General features: G+C 41.5%; 1 protein-coding gene across 1 annotated transcript; it reads right to left on the bottom strand.

The window, feature by feature from the left end:
* Nucleotides 1-2761: 2761 nt before the first annotated feature.
* MTRFR (mitochondrial translation release factor in rescue) lies at nucleotides 2762-18007 on the bottom strand. The gene is made up of 3 exons (XM_089662009.1): nucleotides 17971-18007; nucleotides 11508-11735; nucleotides 2762-3357 (listed from the first exon to the last, which is right to left on the bottom strand). Exons 2-3 carry the CDS (start codon nucleotides 11673-11675, stop codon nucleotides 3139-3141), a joined length of 387 nt encoding a protein of 128 aa, XP_089518135.1. The 5' UTR covers nucleotides 11676-11735; nucleotides 17971-18007; the 3' UTR covers nucleotides 2762-3138.
* Between the last annotated feature and the right edge of the window lie 542 nt (nucleotides 18008-18549).

Here is an 18549-nt window from a genome sequence, read left to right as displayed (position 1 = left end):
GGTGATGCTCTGCCAGGCCTCTACTGCAACTGTCTTCAGTTCCTGCTTGTTCTTGGGGCATTTTCCCTTCAGTTTTGTCTTCAGCAAGTGAAATGCATGCTCAATCAGATTCAGGTCAGGTGATTGACTTGGCCATTGCATAACATTCCACTTCTTTCCCTTAAAAAACTCTTTGGTTGCTTTTGCAGTATGCTTTGGGTCATTGTCCATCTGCACTGTGAAGTGGCGTCCAATGAGTTCTGAAGCATTTGGCTGAATATGAGCAGATAATATTGCCCGAAACACTTCAGAATTCATCCTGCTGCTTTTGTCACCAGTCACATCATCAATAAATACAAGAGAACCAGTTCCATTGGCAGCCATACATGCCCACGCCATGACACTACCACCACTATGCTTCACTGATGAGGTGGTATGCTTAGGATCATGAGCAGTTCCTTTCCTTCTCCATACTCTTCTCTTCCCATCACTCTGGTACAAGTTGATCTTGGTTTCATCTGTAAAAAGGATGTTGTTCCAGAACTGTGAAGGCTTTTTTAGATGTCGTTTGGCAAACTCTAATCTGGCTTTCCTGTTTTTGAGGCTCACCAATGGTTTACATCTTGTGATGAACCCTCTGTATTCACTCTGGTGAAGTCTTCTTGATTGTTGACTTTGACACACATACACCTACCTCCTGGAGAGTGTTCTTGATCTGGCCAACTGTTGTGAAGGGTGTTTTCTTCACCAGGGAAAGAATTCTTCGGTCATCCACCACAGTTGTTTTCCGTGGTCTTCCGCGTCTTTTGGTGTTGATGAGCTAACCGGTGCTTTCATTCTTTTTAAGACTGTTCCAAACAGTTGTTTTGGCCACGCCTAATGTTTTTGTTATCTCTCTGATGGGTTTGTTTTGTTTTTTCAGCCTAATGATGGCTTGCTTCACTGATAGTGACAGCTCTTTGGATTTCATCTTGAGAGTTGACAGCAACAGATTCCAAATGCAAATAGCACACTTGAAATGAACTCTGGACCTTTTATCTGGTCATTGTAATTGGGACAATGAGGGAATAACACACACCTGGCCATGGAACAGCTGAGAAGTCAATTGTCCCATTACGTTTGGTCCCTTAACAAGTGGGAGGCATAGTGTGGTGGTGTATAGAGCCAAAAATGTTAGAATTGTGTTGATGTCCCAATATTCATGGACCTGACTGTATGTTTTAGAGTAGGTCACTTGCATCACAAACGGGGGTTTTCTGGATTTCTGACATAAGGAAGTGGAGTGGACTTGTACAATATAGCAAAGAAGAATTAAAAACTGAAGCACTGAGTAGGTAGTATTTGCCTACTTTATGCGTATTCCATTCTGAATATATTGTACCTTTAAAGTAGAATACCAGCCAAAAGTGTTTTATTTTTGGATAGAGCAGGGAGGGGTGAGAACTATTGTTAACTTGACCACACACTATTCAGTCTGCTTTAGATCTATAAATAATTATTTAGTGAAAGGGACTGCATGACTGAACAAAAAATATAATGGGTTGTTTGTTTGCCTTCACATTACAGTTCTGGTAAATATATTGTACAGAATGGGGAAAGAACAAAAAGAGGGCGCACAGGCCTAGTGCATTACCATAAAAAATGTTTAATAAAAAATAAAGTAGGTGTTGTACTCACAAACGACAATATAGTCAAGGCACATCATAGAAGAACAGCTGGATCAACACCGCGCTGAGTAACAGTCCACAATAGGGAGTTTAGACATCCAAAAGGCTGACGCGTTTCGAGGACTTGCCTCTTCCTCAGAGCCTGTTTTGTTTTTTCAGCCTAATGATGGCTTGCTTCACTGATAGTGACAGCTCTTTGGATTTCATCTTGAGAGTTGACAGCAACAGATTCCAAATGCAAATAGCACACTTGAAATGAACTCTGGACCTTTTATCTGGTCATTGTAATTGGGACAATGAGGGAATAACACACACCTGGCCATGGAACAGCTGAGAAGTCAATTGTCCCATTACGTTTGGTCCCTTAACAAGTGGGAGGCATAGTGTGGTGGTGTATAGAGCCAAAAATGTTAGAATTGTGTTGATGTCCCAATATTCATGGACCTGACTGTAGAGTAGGTTTTCTGGATTTCTGACATAAGGAAGTGGAGTGGACTTGTACAATATAGCAAAGAAGAATTAAAAACTGAAGCACTGAGTAGGTAGTATTTGCCTACTTTATGCGTATTCCATTCTGAATATATTGTACCTTTAAAGTAGAATACCAGCCAAAAGTGTTTTATTTTTGGATAGAGCAGGGAGGGGTGAGAACTATTGTTAACTTGACCACACACTATTCAGTCTGCTTTAGATCTATAAATAATTATTTAGTGAAAGGGACTGCATGACTGAACAAAAAATATAATGGGTTGTTTGTTTGCCTTCACATTACAGTTCTGGTAAATATATTGTACAGTCAGATTGTAGATTATATGATCAGCTTTAGGTGTTTACTGAAGTCTCTAATATCTATGTCTACGTTGAAGAGATTTACCATTACCTCCTGTCCTCCCAACACAGGTACCTTTTCCAGTAAACAGGTCAGATTTCCTCTTTTTAGATATTTTTTTTATTTGATTTCTGTTTTATCTCCAGGGAAGAAAGTGAGGAGAAATATCCCAACTGAGTACACATTCAGCACTAACAACCAACCAGAGGTTATAGTCCATCCTCTTATAAAAAATGTCTCTTAATATGGTCCATTTATATTGGTATTATTTAGCTGCACATGCATGTAATAAAACATATTTATATTTTATTTGAGACAGAAAAAGATGTTGTAAATTCAATCAAATAAAAATAAAATATTCACAAACGGTTTAAAATGTATGACATTTTGAATGTGTGGTCAGCTGAGTGGCTCAGACCTGAACACAGCTTATCAGCAGATTTCCAACAACGTACAGACATGATTGAAAATCACTGATGGAAGAGCACAGTATTTTCCATTGTTTGGTATAGAAACATTTTGATGAAGATTTGTTACTTGGTTCCACACCTTAGGGATCATTCACATAGTCAGTATGGTATTGAATAACATGTTCATCTGTTTTATCCACTGGTCTTTTATCAAAGAAAAAGTCAATCAGCATACACTTCACTTACATCATCTTTATTCTTCCTTACTTTCTAAGCTTTTCATCTCCTTGAGAAGCCTTTTCTTTTCTAGAGTTTCCCTGGCTTTTTTCTTTTTTTCTTGTTTTTTTTTGCTTGCTTCTTCTTTTTCCTTGATAACATCACTGTCTCCTCCTTTATAGAAAACATCCACTTTTTCCCTAAGGATATCTCTTGCTTTTATCCGATTTGTCTCCAAAGACCTGGTTTGATGGCACTAAAAAAATAGTTTTCTTTTAGTTCAGAACAGTTAATATTCTATGTCAATTAGTCAGTAAAATACAATTTTATACCTGTACCCAGAAGACATAGTAAAGCGGAGTTCCACTTACACGGTAAAAAAATAAGTCAGCAGCTACAAAAACTTTAATTTTTTAAAAACAGCCAATTACCTGTCCCACAATCCCACGGTGTCCTCCCCACAGCCCGTTTCACCGTCAGGTTGGTGTTCCAGGCACCGGCATCTTCAGTGTGGGCACCCAGCTGTGACAGCTTGCGGCTTCACAGCCGGGTGTCCACTGTGCATGTGCGAGTAGTGCTGCACTTCCTGAATGGTCCTGTAGTCTTCTGGGACCTATCACGTGTCCCAGAAGACTTTGGGGAGGGAGGGTAGGAGGACAACTTCCACTTCTGATCGCCTAGGCGCCTGTCAATTTCGGGTACCCGCTCCCCAAAGGTGCCAATGCTTAATGGGGAGCGGGGGACCAGTCTTTACAGCGGAACTTCCCCTTTTGGGTGGAACTCTTCTTTAATATTAGCACCACTGGTAGGCTAAACTAGAACAAACACACACACTCTGTCAAAAGCTTTAGAACACCCCCATTTTTCCAGTTTTTATTAAAATTTGAACAGTTCAAGTCCAGTGAATAACCTGAAGGCTCCTTGCGCATTAGAAGCTGAAAATAAATACCAGAAAATCTCTGGATAAGAAAAACGCTCAACATTAGCATTTTTTCTGTTTTTGTTTCAGTGTTTTGCCAGTGTTTAGCTGGTTGTTATGGAGCAGGCCGGCAAGCCAGCTGTCCGCAACCTTAACAACCGATGACTCATCAGCTGTCAGCTGAATATAAACAAAAGAATAGTTGGCAATTAAAATTTGAGGGGAAAAAAACAGCGTGGGGGTACCCCCCCAATCCATATCAGGCCGTGGGTGTGGGATAGATTTTTTTAGGGGAACCCCACACCAAAATTGAAGAAAAAAAAATGTGGGGTCCCCCTCAAAATCCAGTCCCTTATCCGAGCATACGATGAGAGGGTGCCCCCCCTCCTCCTAAACCATACCAGGCCACATGTCCTCAACATATGGGAAGGGGTGCTTTGTCCCTATGCTGATGAGGACAAGGTGGTTGTGGGGGTCTGCAGGCGGGGGGTTTATCACAATCTGGAAGCTCTCCTTAAAAGGGGGCCCCAGATCCAGGCCCCCCTTCCCCAATGTGAATGCGTATGAGTTACATTGTACCCCTACTCATTCACCAAAAAAAGTGTAAAAAATAAAGTCCTTTATTAAAAAAAAACAAAAAACAAAACAATGTCCTCTGAAGTAAATCCATCGTCAATCACAATGAAGGCCACCACCGCCGACCTGAAAAGAAAAAAAAGAGCTCTGCACCTGACGCTGGTGCCCGCCGTTTAACAGCTCTGCCGCCTATTTACTGGTTGTTAAGGACATCGGTAGTAGCCCACTAAGAGAATACAAAATTCTGGTAACCGTGTCTTAGCAGCGCTTAACAGAGTTTAAGCATGTTCAGCGTTTTTCTCTGAAGGCAAATCGCTCCCAAAAAGGGTTTTTTCTGCTCCAGAAGCTAAAGCTTCAAAAATGCTTCTGGACTAAAATAATGTGCATGGACACACAGGATAACACTATTTTCTTCTAGAGGCAGAAAAAAAAAAGCGCTCAAAAGCTGCTTTTATTTAAGCTAGCATGCATGGAGCAGAAAGTACAAATGTGAATGGTAAACTTCCAGAGGTGAGAAAAAAAGTTTAGGTTAAAGATAACGAGCAGTGATAAAACAGACTGTGTTCCTACACCCTCTTAAAGCTGCAGTTTTATTATTTATACCTACAGGTAAGATATCTCCTAAACATTTAGAAGATATTTACTTTAGTAAGATATTTAAATTAATTCAAGATACAACAACTTATAAGGCCATCCACAACTCAGCCCCTAGTTACATCACTAACTTGGTCTGAAAATATCAACAAAATCATTCTCTTCGTTCCTTCCAAGACCTCCTGCTCTCTAGCTCCCTTGCCACCTCCTCCCATGCTTGCCTCCAGGATTTCTCCAGAGCCGCTCCCATCCTCTGGAGCTCCCTTCCCCAACGTGTCCGACTATCTCCATTTCTGTTCACTTTTAGACAATCCCTGAAAACTCATCTCTTCAGAGAGGCCTATCCTGCCCCCACCTAACAACTGTACATGTATTTTGTCCATCAGGCCACCCCCCACAGTTATTACCATTTGTATCTCTCAACCCTCCCTCTTAGATTGTAAGCTCTAATGACCAGGGCCCTCCAAATCCTCCTGTATTAATTTGTATTGTAATTGTACTGCCTGCCCTTATGTTGTATATAAACCCTGTATAATAATAATAGTAGTAGCAACCGGTGACGTCACTGCAGCATGCAAACTGCGCTCTAAATGGATGGCATACTGCACATTGAGAGAACTGTGCTGCAGCCGACTCCCGAGATGCATACTAGCACATTATGACATTATCCTGCAGGGGCCCACTTTTTTACTTTGTGCGGTTTACTACCGCCTTAAGTAATATATGGACAGTATTGTACTGCAAGTAGTATATTGTCTTTATGTCTATGGATGCTAAGATGCCTCAGCGAAGAATTAAAATCATCAAAATAACCTTCCCCCATTTAAAAACAAACGCCACCTTTCAAACTATGTTGCATGTTACACCCATATTTAAAATGTAACATTTTTAAATGTTCACCTGAGGACACTAAGCGTATCTGGGGCTGGCTTTCACTTTTGTGCCTAGTGTGCTTTTTGCCTTCAGGCTGCAGTACAACCCTAGTTTGCCTATTATTATTAAGCTCATTGCTCATGCAATGAAAGAGTTAAAGTATACCATGTATCCCATCTAACAGTACCTCTCCATAGAGGCTGCTGTAAGCTCCCTATTGCTCCCTTTCTCATGTCACTGCTCTCTAGCAATTTCTAGATAACAGCTGTGTACAAATGCACATTTTCTAATGTTTTCTTTTTACTTCATCTTTTTTTCCCATTGGCTAGAATTAATTCTTTTTTACTATTGATTGGCTGACATTGTATTTACATGGATTTCTATACTGTAAGTACTGACTTTACCTTCACAACTCTTGATTACCACAACTCTTATCTAGGCAGGGAAGATACATCAACTTACCGTATCTCACAGAAGTGAGTCCACCCCTCACATTTTTGTAAATATTTTATTCTATCTTTTCATGTGACAACACTGAAGAAATGACACTTTGCTACAATGTGACGTAGTGAGTGTACAGCTTGTATAACAGTGTAAATTTGCTGTCCCCTCAAAATAACTCAACACACAGCCATTAATGTCTAAATCGCTGGCAACAAAAGTGAGTACACCCCTAAGTGAAAATGTCCAAATTGGGCCCAAAGTGTCAATATTTTTTGTGGCCACCATTATTTTCCAGCACTGCCTTAACCCTCTTGGGCATGGAGTTCACTTCAGCGTCACAGGTTGCCACTGGAGTCCTCTTCAACTCCTCCATGACGACATCACGGAGCTGGTGGATGTTAGAGAATTTGCACTCCTCCACCTTCCGTTTGAGGATGCCCCACAGATGCTCAATAGGAATATAAAACAGAAGTAAACAAGCAATGGGTGAGTAATAAAGTAAAAGTAGCTGATGGCATATGAAGGTAAACCTGAAGGACCTACAAATCAAAATGGTGTATGTATAAAATATGCAGCGCTGATAAAACCTAAACTAGCAATCACATAAACCAAAGTCTTGAATTACATATAAGGTACTGCATCCCAATGAGATGGGATGTATAAAGTGAAAAGTGTGATAAAGTCAATAAACTTGTGATGAAAAATATCTGTGACTCCTGTGATAATGGAAATGGATATAGATTGCACTAACCAGATAGCACAATCGCTTGCGCATGGAGTATATAAGACCTACTCCTGGTTCTCTGGATCTGGAACACTGCAGACGGTTGAAGTCATCAGGGCAGCAACCACCAGGTGTCATACATCCGGATAAGGTAACCAGCCTCCAGAGATGCCAATAACAGCCACCAGGGGGATCATGTACAATACCATGTGTCAGGTCAACAGGAATCACCTTCAAAGAGGGGGGCTCACAAGAAAGAACGAGCCCAAGAAAAAAGCCTCCAATGGTGTAGTATTCTTTATTAGTCAAAAATAGAGTATATAAGATGAATCACACTTACATAAAAATTCAAGATGGCTGCCAGCCATCCACAAAGGCCATGCGGTGTGTACAAAGTAATTAGGGGCACCCCTCTAACGCGTTTCATGTTCAGACACTTTTTCAAAGGGAGTCAACGCAATAGGGTTTAGGTCTGGAGACATGCTTGGCCAGTCTACCACCTTTACCCTCATCTTCTTTAGCAAGGCAGTGGTCATCTTGGAGGTGTGTTTGGGGTTGTTATCATGTTGGAATACTGCCCTGCGGCCCAGTCTCCGAAGGGAGGGGATCATGCTCTTCTTCAGTATATCACAGTACATGTTGGCATTCATGGTTCCCTCAATGAACTGTAGCCCCCCAGTGCTGGCAGCACTCATGCAGCCCCAGCCTATGACACTCCCACCACCATGCTTGACTGTAGGCACACTTGTCTTTGTACTCCTCACCTGGTTGCCGCCACACACACTTGACACCATCTGAACCAAATAAGTTTATCTTGGTCTCATCAGACCACAGGACATGATTCCAGTAATCCATGTCCTTAGTCTGCTTGTCTTCAGAAAACTGTTTGTGGGCTTTCTTGTGCATCATCTTTAGAAGAGGCTTCCTTCTGGGATGACAGCCATGCAGACCAATTTGATGCAGTGTGCTGTGTATGGTCTGAGCACTGACAGGCTGACTCCCCCACCCCTTCAACCTCTGCAGCAATGCTGGCATCACTCATACGTCTATTTCCCAAGGACAACCTCTGGATATGACACTGAGCACGTGAACTCAACTTCCCCAGTCCACCATGACGAGGCCTGTTCTGAGTGGAACCTGTCCTGTTAAACCGCTGTATGGTCTTGGCCGCCGTGCTGCAGCTCAGTTTCAGGGTCTTGGCAATCTTCTTGTAGCCTAGGCCATCTTTATGTAGAGCAACAATTATTTTTTTCAGATCCTTAGAGAGTTCTTTGCCATGAGGTGTCATTTTGAACTTCTGGTGACCAGTATGAGAAAGTGAGAGCGATAACACCAAATTTAACACACCTTCTCCCCATTCACACCTCAGACCTTGTAACACTTAAGAGTCACATGACACCGGGGAGGGAAAATGTCAAATTGGGCCCAATTTGGACATTTTCACTTAGGGGTGTACTCACTTTTGTTGCCAGCGGTTTAGACATTAATGGCTGTGTGTTGAGTTATTTTGAGGGGACAGCAAATTTACACTGTTATACCAGCTGTACGCTCACTACTTTACATTGTAGCAAAGTGTAATGTATTCAGTGTTGTCACATGAAAAGTTATAATAAAATATTTAAAAAATGTGAGGGGTGTACTCACTTCTGGGAGATACTTTTTATGCCAATTTTGACAGGTGTGCATCCCCAAACAAACATTGTCGTTTAGGGACATACATTCATCCCTGCACGCCTGTCAAAGTAGAATGTGTAGCTGTGTCTATACAGCCACTGCATCCCCATTCAGTAACATCGGCTGCTTGCATGCAGCTGTACGTGGCTCCAAATGCCTACACCAGCATTTCTCAATTGGGGTGCTACCAAGAGTCCTCAGGGGTGCCACAGCAAAAGTATAAAAAAACTGCCCCAGCCAAGGCAGGCATTTGCAGATGAAATATTTTCCCCAGCAGTCTCAGCCTTTTTTTTTCCCAGCGCTGCGGGTCTTTTGCTTTTTCAAGCCAGCATTTAGGTACTGTTTGCTGTCTGGGCTGCCCGCCCGCATCCTGCCAACCGATGACATCATCAGTTGCTAAGCGCGTGTCGGGAGCCCGCACAGCTTACTACGACCGTTGCACTGGTGCAGTCTGGGAACTCATAGTACTGCTCTTCTGCAAGGGTCTGTAAGCTGTGTGTCTGTGTAGAGAGGCCGCGCATTGTGAAAGAAAGACCGGTAGAAGGCTGATCAGCGGGCTGCATATGAGCTCCTCAGAGCTCTTAGAGGTAAAAAAATATTTGCGGGCATGAATAGTAGAGCACAGTTGCTTTTCATCTGGTACAGCTTTTGGCTTTTTTTTTTTTTTGAGATCCTAAATGCTCTGTTACACATTTTAAAACCTTTTGCTTGGCCTTTGAATTATGTATATTTATTTTTTTTCCAATAAGTGTATTCTGTATTAGAGTATTCTGTAACACAAAAAACCACATCTTTGCTGACACTCATTGTGTGAGTGTGAACCTAGACACATACAGGTAAACAGATCAGAGTGATAAGACTGACTATTACATTACTAGAAATTATTATTAATTGAAAATTGTATTATGCTAATAACTATTCTATGGCTGATAATGCCTTTAGAAATGCTTTAACTACATAGCAAAGTAGAAAATGTGAATATCTCACTCAAAGTACATGTAGACGTGAAATGTATTCAAAATGCTAACTTCACTAAACCTTCCTGAATATATAAAATATAAATGACAATTTTGCAGCACTTAGGGTGTGAACAGGGGCGGACTGACCATTTGGAAACTCGGGCACTGCCCGAGGGCCCGGGGTCAGTACGGGGCTCCATAAGATGCCCCTGGTACCTTTTTCATAGGCTTTTTTGAGTTTGGGCAAGGACACAGGGGCCCCATAATCCCCTATTGCCTGGGGGCCCCATGAGTTGTCAGTCCGCCCCTGGGTGTGAAGCACTCATTTACTGCAACTGAGGATCCCTTTATACACGGATACCCAACTAGCAAGCCTCCTGGCTTGCTTCTGTAGCCTAAAGATCAATATGTTTATCTTTCCTTTTTTTTTCCCCTTAGCGAAGGTGGATTGGAAAATGAGATGCCAACCTGCAATTCAGTGTTCACTACAACTGCTTCTGCCTTGTTCTGCCAACAAGCAATGCTAGTGTAAAGCCTTATACAAATGATGAGAATATCGGATGAATGATCGTACGTTTTTTTTTGCATGCTATTCTCATATTAAAAATTAATTGCTTACTAAAGTTACGAAAATTCTCGTAAGACAGAATACAACTTCAGAAATTATGTAATGTATTGTATTCTTTCGTTTCCGAGCATACGCGGTCTTGGTCACTCGATTTTTTATAGACAAATGCTATACTGATTAAACGAGAATCATTCGATCTGTTATCTTACAAGAAATATTTTCATGCTTGTCCCTTCGGATAGTTTTGTAAGAACTTTCACGACTGGCTCTCGAAAGCTGTGTACTAACAATCAGATTATCAGACGATCGCTCCAAAAGCAGTATTTTTGGTCCGATTTTCTCATCCTGTCTAGTAGGCATAAGTATATGGTTGTACACTGTGGTGGACACAAGTGCCATTACTTTTTCTGATTAATAATAATTTTAATTCATTACCCTGTGGAAGATTATGGGACCAAAATAAATCTTTTAAATTCAGAATGCCCACCGCTCTTCTAATAGATAATGGTGTTGTTCACCAAAGGGGATATTTTACAACTAAACATAACAAATAGTGCAGCGCTAAAAAGTGATATAAACGTATGGTTGCACCAGTATGTATGGTGCAAAGTCTTTTAGATCTTAGCAAGCGGTATAGGCCACATATGACGTGTATGTCCTTCCCAATAAAAATGCAGTGTAGGTGCGTACCACACACGCCTCCACTATTCTATATAAACGCACAAATAAATAAATAATTGGGAAGGACATACACGTCATATGTGGCCTATAGCGCTTGCTAAGATCTAAAAGACTTTGCACCATACATACTGGTGCAACCATACGTTTATATCACTTTTTAGCGCTGCACTATTTGTTATGTTTTGTCAGTTTTAAGGTTTTAAGGTCTTCCTTTTTAGTGTATCAGCTGCTGTATCTGTTAGCGCTCACTGAATTTCTCCATCATTATATTTTACAACTATCCTTCTTGGTTTCTATGTAATTATGGATATTGCAAGCACCAAACCTATAGCTGTGTCTTACTCTGCACCCAGTCAATATTTCCTTAATAAAAGTTTACATGTAAAAATGTTACCTTGACAACAATTCCTGATGGAATATGCTTTAGCACTACACAGTTACTGGTTTTATTAGTAGCTTGTCCTCCTGGACCATCTCCTCGAACAAACTGTTCTACTAAGTCCTTCTCATTTAATTCTATTAGATCCATGATTGAACTCTTTTTTCCTGCTCTCTGGGCCATTACACTTGCACTCAGTGGACTCAGGAACTTGAGCTGCCGACTCCATGGTTTCCAAGACAGCTGAGATAAACAGAAAATGACAGAAGCCATGGATCGCATCTGAATAATAAAGAACAAATATTAATAAATATCTTCTAAAACACTAAAAATAAGGTCTACAGATTCCACTTACTGTACAAATACATATAAATGAATGAAAACCAAGTAATATTGTGCCAGTAAATATTCTGATTCTAGTTTTGAGTTGTTTTTGCATTATATGTCTAAGTACCCATAAGGATTTATTAAACTTGGCTTGTAAACTCAAGTTGAAGAACATCACATTCAGAAAGCATTTCAAGTGAAAACCAGTAAAACTTTTTTGGTTTTGTTTGAATAGCATGGGGAGTGGTCAGATAAAGGTATTTCCTCCTCCTCCTCTATATATTTTATTTTATTTTTTATATATAAATACACCAATTTTTTGAGAATTAGCAGAATTTTCAAATGAAGGTCCACTTTAAAAAGCATTTAAACCCAAAAATTTAATATATTGCAGTTTACCAATCAGTAAACGTGTTGGCTGCATTAGTTCTCTTTTTAGGCTTTTCCTCCTTTATTTTCACTTGTTGATCTAGCCAGTAAGTCTGTTTCAACTTCTTTTAACAGACCAAGTTGTCTAGCAAAAGTTAGAGGGTTGGAACAAACCATTTAAGATTGATAGGGGTGCTTACAATGATCAGCTATTATTTTTCTATGTAAAACCTTTATCCCAAAAAGAAAACATTTTTCTGTAACTGTTTAAAATATGTTATCTGAAGTCCAGCTTTAAATCAACTAGTTCATCTAATACTACACTCTCCAGACAATGGTGGTGTCCAAGGGTGGCTCTGTTTCTCCTCCGTAGATAAGAGTAGCCACCCTAAGACAGAAAGGGCTTGTAGCCATAGCAGCTGGGAGTGTATTTACTCGTTTTATGCCAAATATCAACTTTCAGGCAGCCATTAAGCCACTCGTTCACTTCTACCACCACCGCAACATAGCATTTCCCCCTTCTCCGCCATGTATCTCACCATGTTTCTCTGCTGTTGCACCTCTGAGCCTGGGGCAGCCATGGCAGGTGCCGATGAGTAGGGCAGAGGGAGCTCAGTGAACGAACCTCTAGAGAATGAACCAGGAAGCAACATTACATAACTTCTTGATTCAGAGCTGCAATTCTCTGCAAGAGCTGGCAAGGGAAGCAGCTAATGGAGCACGATCTGTGCTCCACTGGTTCAACCAAGTACATGGAAGACATCAGGAGTCCAATAGACTTGTAATGTCTCCATAGAAAGAAGTTGTCACAACCTATATGCTAACATATGGGGGGGCTATTATATAAACTGACAAAAAAATGGCAACTATCCCCATTTTATTCTCCAGGGTCTCTGCTATCAGAAAATATATAATGTTTGAGGGTTTTAACAAATATTCTGGCCTAAGATGTACATTTTAAAGTGTGCTCTGGGACTGAAGTGGTAAAATACGGAAAACTAAAGCAGCCATCACATATCAGGATTAGTAACTTGCAAATAATTACATTTTTATTTTTGGGTTTAGATACGCTTTAAAATTTAATTGCTGCCTCTGCCTCTAGTAAGGTGGATTTCCACTAGTCCCTGTCCCAGTGACAGTTTTTTAGTGTTAGGATTTCTGACACGTATAGGTAACAGTGTCTATGTAGGGAAGATTTCTCCTGTCTCCCTGTACTGTTGGCTAATTTTACAGAATAAGATACAAACAGTAATCTACCCAACACGAATGAAGACCGAAATAAGAACTTGACAGATTTCTGAAATCTTCCCTAGTCTATCAAACATAGAAAAAATTTTTTTTTGCAAGGTTCTCCATAGGGCTTTATTTCTGGGTGTTCCTTCTGTCTTTTCTTTGATGGCTGTCCGGCTTTTATGGAGCCTACCCCCATCTTGTGGTTACCAGGATCATCTAGCTTGGTTGTTGGCCCAGGATGGCTACAGGGGGATTCAGGATGGAGAGTGGCAGCGGATGGGTGAACTCCCATTTACTGATTTCACCTGTAATGAATTAATCCAGAAATGATTGGCATTGATCACTTCCTGGTTCATAGGCTCAATAATCTGGTGTTAGCGGCCAGGTAGCATGCAAATCAAGGGTTTTGCATCACAAATCTGTATGGACTGAAAACAATGTGGTCTAACAGATCCCTAATGTCTCAATAAAGAGAATGTAAAAGTAATCTATACGAGTTATGTATACACACTCAACATGTTTCCTATGGGGAATTGGAACTATGGGGTCAATTCACTAAAGGATTCTGCATGCAATAAGATCATGTTAATCATTTTTTTAGAATTATCGCATGAAATAATAGAAGAGTCAATGCATCAAGTAAAATAGTTGAATGTGAGGTAAATTCCGCAAAGAAATATGAGATAAATCAAAATTAATTTACTAAAGAGCACACACACATTCGTAATTTATCAACTGCCAGTTGGCAGTCGGTATTTTAACAATGTATGAAATAACAATGAAGGGAACTCTGTAATGGCTTCTTAGTCCCCTTTCACATGGGTGGACCGATTGAGTTCACTTGTCTGCTTTTCAGGCGGACCTGATCAGACCATCCATTGTCCTCTATGGCGAGGCGGATGTAAACGGACATGTGGTAAAGATTTCCTTTAAATTGTGAGTCTCCAAACCATCGAAACAACGGGCAAGTTTACTGCCCTTCAAATCTTTTGGGTCAGGACTATGACCAGTGGGAGTAAAAAATGCCATAGGCTTGTTGGCCATTGGGAGTAAAAAAAAAAAAAAGACATTGATGTCAGTGGTTGGAATAGTGCCCCATCATTGGTATCAGTGGTTGGAATAGTGTCCCATCATTGGTATCAGTAATAGGAATAGTGTACCATCATTGGTATCAGTGGTTGGAATAGTGTCCCATCATTGGTATCAGTAATAGGAATAGTGTCCCATCATTGGTATCAGTAATAGGAATAGTGTACCATCATTGGTATCAGTGGTTGGAATAGTGTCCCATCATTGGTATCAGTAATAGGAATAGTGTACCATCATTGGTATCAGTAATAGGAATAGTGTACCATCATTGGTATCAGTAATAGGAATAGTGTCCCATCATTGGTATCAGTGGTTGGAATAGTGTCCCATCATTGGTATCAGTGGTTGGAATAGTGCCCCATCAGTGGTATCAGTGGTTGGAATAGTGTCCCATCATTTGTATCAGTGGTTGGAATAGTGTCCCATCATTGGTGACAGTGGGAGGAACAGTTCTCTATAATTGGTGTCAGTGGGAACAGTTCCCCATAATTGGTGTCAGTGAGAGGAACATTTCCCCATAATTGGTGTCAGTGAGAGGAATAGTGCCCCATAATTGGTGTCAGTGGCAGGAATAATGCCCTACAATTGGTGTCATTGGGAGGAATAGTGCCCTATAATTGGTGTCAGTGGGAGGAATAGTACACTAATGATGGTGCAAGTGGGAGGAATAGTGCCCCACCTTTGAAGTCAGAGGAAGAAATAGTGCTCAAATGACTGAGTAAAGGCATGAAAGGGCCACATCTGACCTGCGGGCCATAGTTTGGAGACCCGTGCTAGACTCAATAGACTCAAATATACACACAAAATTTCTATATATCCTGTTTATAGATTTCCTCATGATAAATATCATAACAGAGACATTCATTCAATTTAAAGGCAAAGTCCACCTTTTGAAAAAAAATAACACATGCACATATATTTGCAGAAAAAAATGTGCATTTATTATTTTTTTGAAAATGAGCCTGCAAAGCATTGCAACCATGATTAGTAGATCAAGGGTGCAATGCACGCCTCCTGCACACTCTTCCTCCAGTTCAAGGTTCATACACAATGGACTATGAGTGCAGCCTACAAGTCCTATCTACAGTAGTGGAAGAAGGTAGTTTATTCATTCACAGATTTCTGTGAATGAATGGCATGACGGTGCAAGCAGTCCCCCACACAGCCACCCTGATTTTAAATCTGAGAGCTGCTGAGGATGGTTGTTTTGGGGGTGAGGTGGTCTGCTTGGCACCATGTTACACCCTAAAAATGGATGTAACAGTGTTACAGGTGGAGTTTGCCCCTAAAGCAGTATTAAACCTAAAAGCAATTTTTTTTGCCGCTTACCAGTTCTTAAATGTGATGGCTGTATTAATTTTTTTTATAGACTCTCTTTTCTTTATTTTCACCTTGGCATCCAGCCATTAAGTCTGTTGTTTTTAAACAGAACACACTCTCCTGCAGATGTAGCACTTAGAGGGTTGAGATAAAACATTTAACACTGACAGAAAACTTTTTGGTGTCACTGCTTATAAAGTGTTAGCTGGAGTTTGGCTTCAGTTTGTTAGTGTATTTAAATCTGCTAGTCCATCTAACACTACCCTCCCCTAGAATGACAATGCTGCTGTCTAAAGGCTCTCTAATACAGGAGATGTGTTACTGGTCAGATTACTAGGTGAAAACATAGAGACAAAAAGCCTGGAAAAAAAAACCTAATACAGCCACGTCATCTAATGATTGGTGAGCTGCATTACAGTAAAATTTTGGTTTTAATGTTGCTTTAAAATAAATCTTAGTGAGCTAAACATGGAGGCTGCTATTGCTAATAGGGACGCACTGATACCGGTATTGGTGCCGACATCGAGTGTTTTCATGAGTACTCGGAAAAGTACTCCTGATAACTGATACTTTTCGGTGCAATTTGTTAATGGATGCAAATTGCACCGCAAAGATTAGCATGTGATTTGAACAGGAATGCGGTTTCCCCACTGGTCCTGCATGAACCCAGGCTTGTCATAGCCCAAGTTCACACAGGAGCGGTGCGGGAAACCTCTCTGCAGGCATCCCGTGCTGAGTGTCAGTGGTAGGAGAGGAGATCTGAAATCCCTGCCGCTTTCTTTCCTCTCCTTGCAGTAATGACACCGTCCATGTGTCCTCCCCTACCACTGACACTCAGCGTGGGATGCCTGCAGGGAGGTTTCCCGCACCGCTCCTGTGTGAACTCGGGCTATGACAAGCATGGGTTCACCAAGAGCAGTGGGGAAACCGCATGTGATTTGGAAAGGAATCGAATTCCTGTTCAAATCGCATGCTATTCTTTGCGGTGCAATTTGTGTGCATTAACAAATGTACCGTAAAGTATAAGTTAAGGTATCAGGAGTATTTTTCCTTGTACTCATTCATTAATGCAAATCACACTACAAAGTATAGACGAAAGTATCGGTACTCGGCCTTGGCAAGTACTTGACCGAAAGTATCGGTATTCGGCCTTGGTGAGCACTTGATCAAAAGTATCAGTACTCTGCCTTGGCAAGTACTTGACCGAAAGTATCGGTACTCTGCATTGGTGAGTACTTGACCATAAGTATCGGTACTCGGCGTTGGCGAGTACTTGACCGAAGGTATCGGTACTCGGCCTTGGTACTTGACCGAGAGTATCAGTACTCGGCCTTGGTGAGTACTTGACCATAAGTATCGGTACTTGGTGTTGGCGAGTACTTGACTGAAGGTATCGGTACTTGACCGAAAGTATCAGTACTCGGCCTTGGCGAGTACTTGACCGAAAGTATCGGTACTTGGCATTGGTGAGTACTTGACCATAAGTATTGGTACTTGGTGTTGGCGAGTACTTGACTGAAGGTATCGGTACTTGACCGAAAGTATCAGTACTCGGCCTTGGCGAGTACTTGACCTAAAGTATCGGTACTTGGCATTGGTGAGTACTTGACCGAAAGTATTGGTACTCTGCATTGGCAACTACTTGACCGAAAGTATCGGTACTCCCACTCGCCAATAAAAAGAAAAACCGGTATGAGTGAATCCCTAATTCCTAACATCTTATTCATATTGGCTGTCAGGACAACCCTCTGGAGTTCAATCCTTTGAGGCAGGGGTCTCCAAACTATGGCTCTCCAGGTGTTGAGGAACTGCAAGTCCCATGAGACCTTGCAAGACTCTGACAGCCACAGGCAAGACTCCCAGAGGCAGAGGCATGATGGGACTTGTAGTGCGTCAACAGCTGGAGGGTCACAGTTTAGAGACCCCTGCAAGTTTGAGGCACTGACTCTGAAGATGTTTGCAGACTAGGTATCGGAGTTCCCTGCAATTAGAAGGTATTGCAGCTGCCGGATAAACAGAGCAGCCAGGTCAGGAGACTTGTCAGCGTTCAGTGCAGCGTATCATCCTGCTAAAACGTGAACACTACGAGACACTCCCTTGCAGCGCCCACAGTACAGAGCTCTGCTGTAACACGACATACCCGCAGGTCAGCAGCCACTTCACATCCACTAGAGACCCGGAAGTGATATCAGCCAGGAACAGGAAGTGGACGGAACATACCCTGAGGGACATGTATGCTCGGGAGTGCTCTGGTTTCTGTGTCCCCATGTTGTAGTGTAGTATCTGTGCAGGGTGGGGTAACATGAGTGTTCTGGGGTTCAGTGTCAGCATTGCAGAGTTGTGTGCAGTGACAGTGTTAGGTGCACTGTCCAGGGAGAGGAGTGCTGTGATCGCTATAGTGATACATACCGGGATAAATGGGAGGGGTGGGGGGCATTACAGGGGCTCATGTATGGGAGTGCAGTTTGACTGCTAGGAGGTGTGGAAAGAAAAAGGAATGGGGGAGGGGGGGCAGTTCTTCAGGATTAAAATACAACTACAGTAATACCCCGGTTTACAAACGCCTCAGTTAACGTAATTTGCAGGTTGCAAATGAAAATCCATTGAAAGTCATGCCTCGGTGTACACAATTTTTTCGCAATACAAACTTTTTTAAATGCAATTGCCAGCTTTTTTCCCTTCACTATAAGCTCACAGAAGTAGCTGCCACTTTCCCAGT

Source organism: Staurois parvus, unplaced genomic scaffold, assembly GCF_062004578.1.
Source record: "Staurois parvus isolate SC_StPar_1 unplaced genomic scaffold, SC_StPar_1.0 ptg001418l, whole genome shotgun sequence".
Taxonomy (NCBI): Eukaryota; Metazoa; Chordata; class Amphibia; order Anura; family Ranidae; genus Staurois; species Staurois parvus.
Note: the sequence above shows the minus strand (reverse complement) of the source record. Positions and strands in the feature narration are given on the sequence as shown.

What these genes read in the sequence shown, in the direction of transcription:
- MTRFR (XM_089662009.1), bottom strand. Translation starts at nt 11,675, where the DNA reads ATGGCCCAGAGAGCAGGAAAAAAGAGTTCAATCATGGATCTAATAGAA. An exon ending in CATCAGGAATTGTTGTCAAG is followed by an intron (nt 3,358 to 11,507) that starts GTAACATTTTTA and finishes CTATTTTTTTAG; the next exon opens with TGCCATCAAACCAGGTCTTT.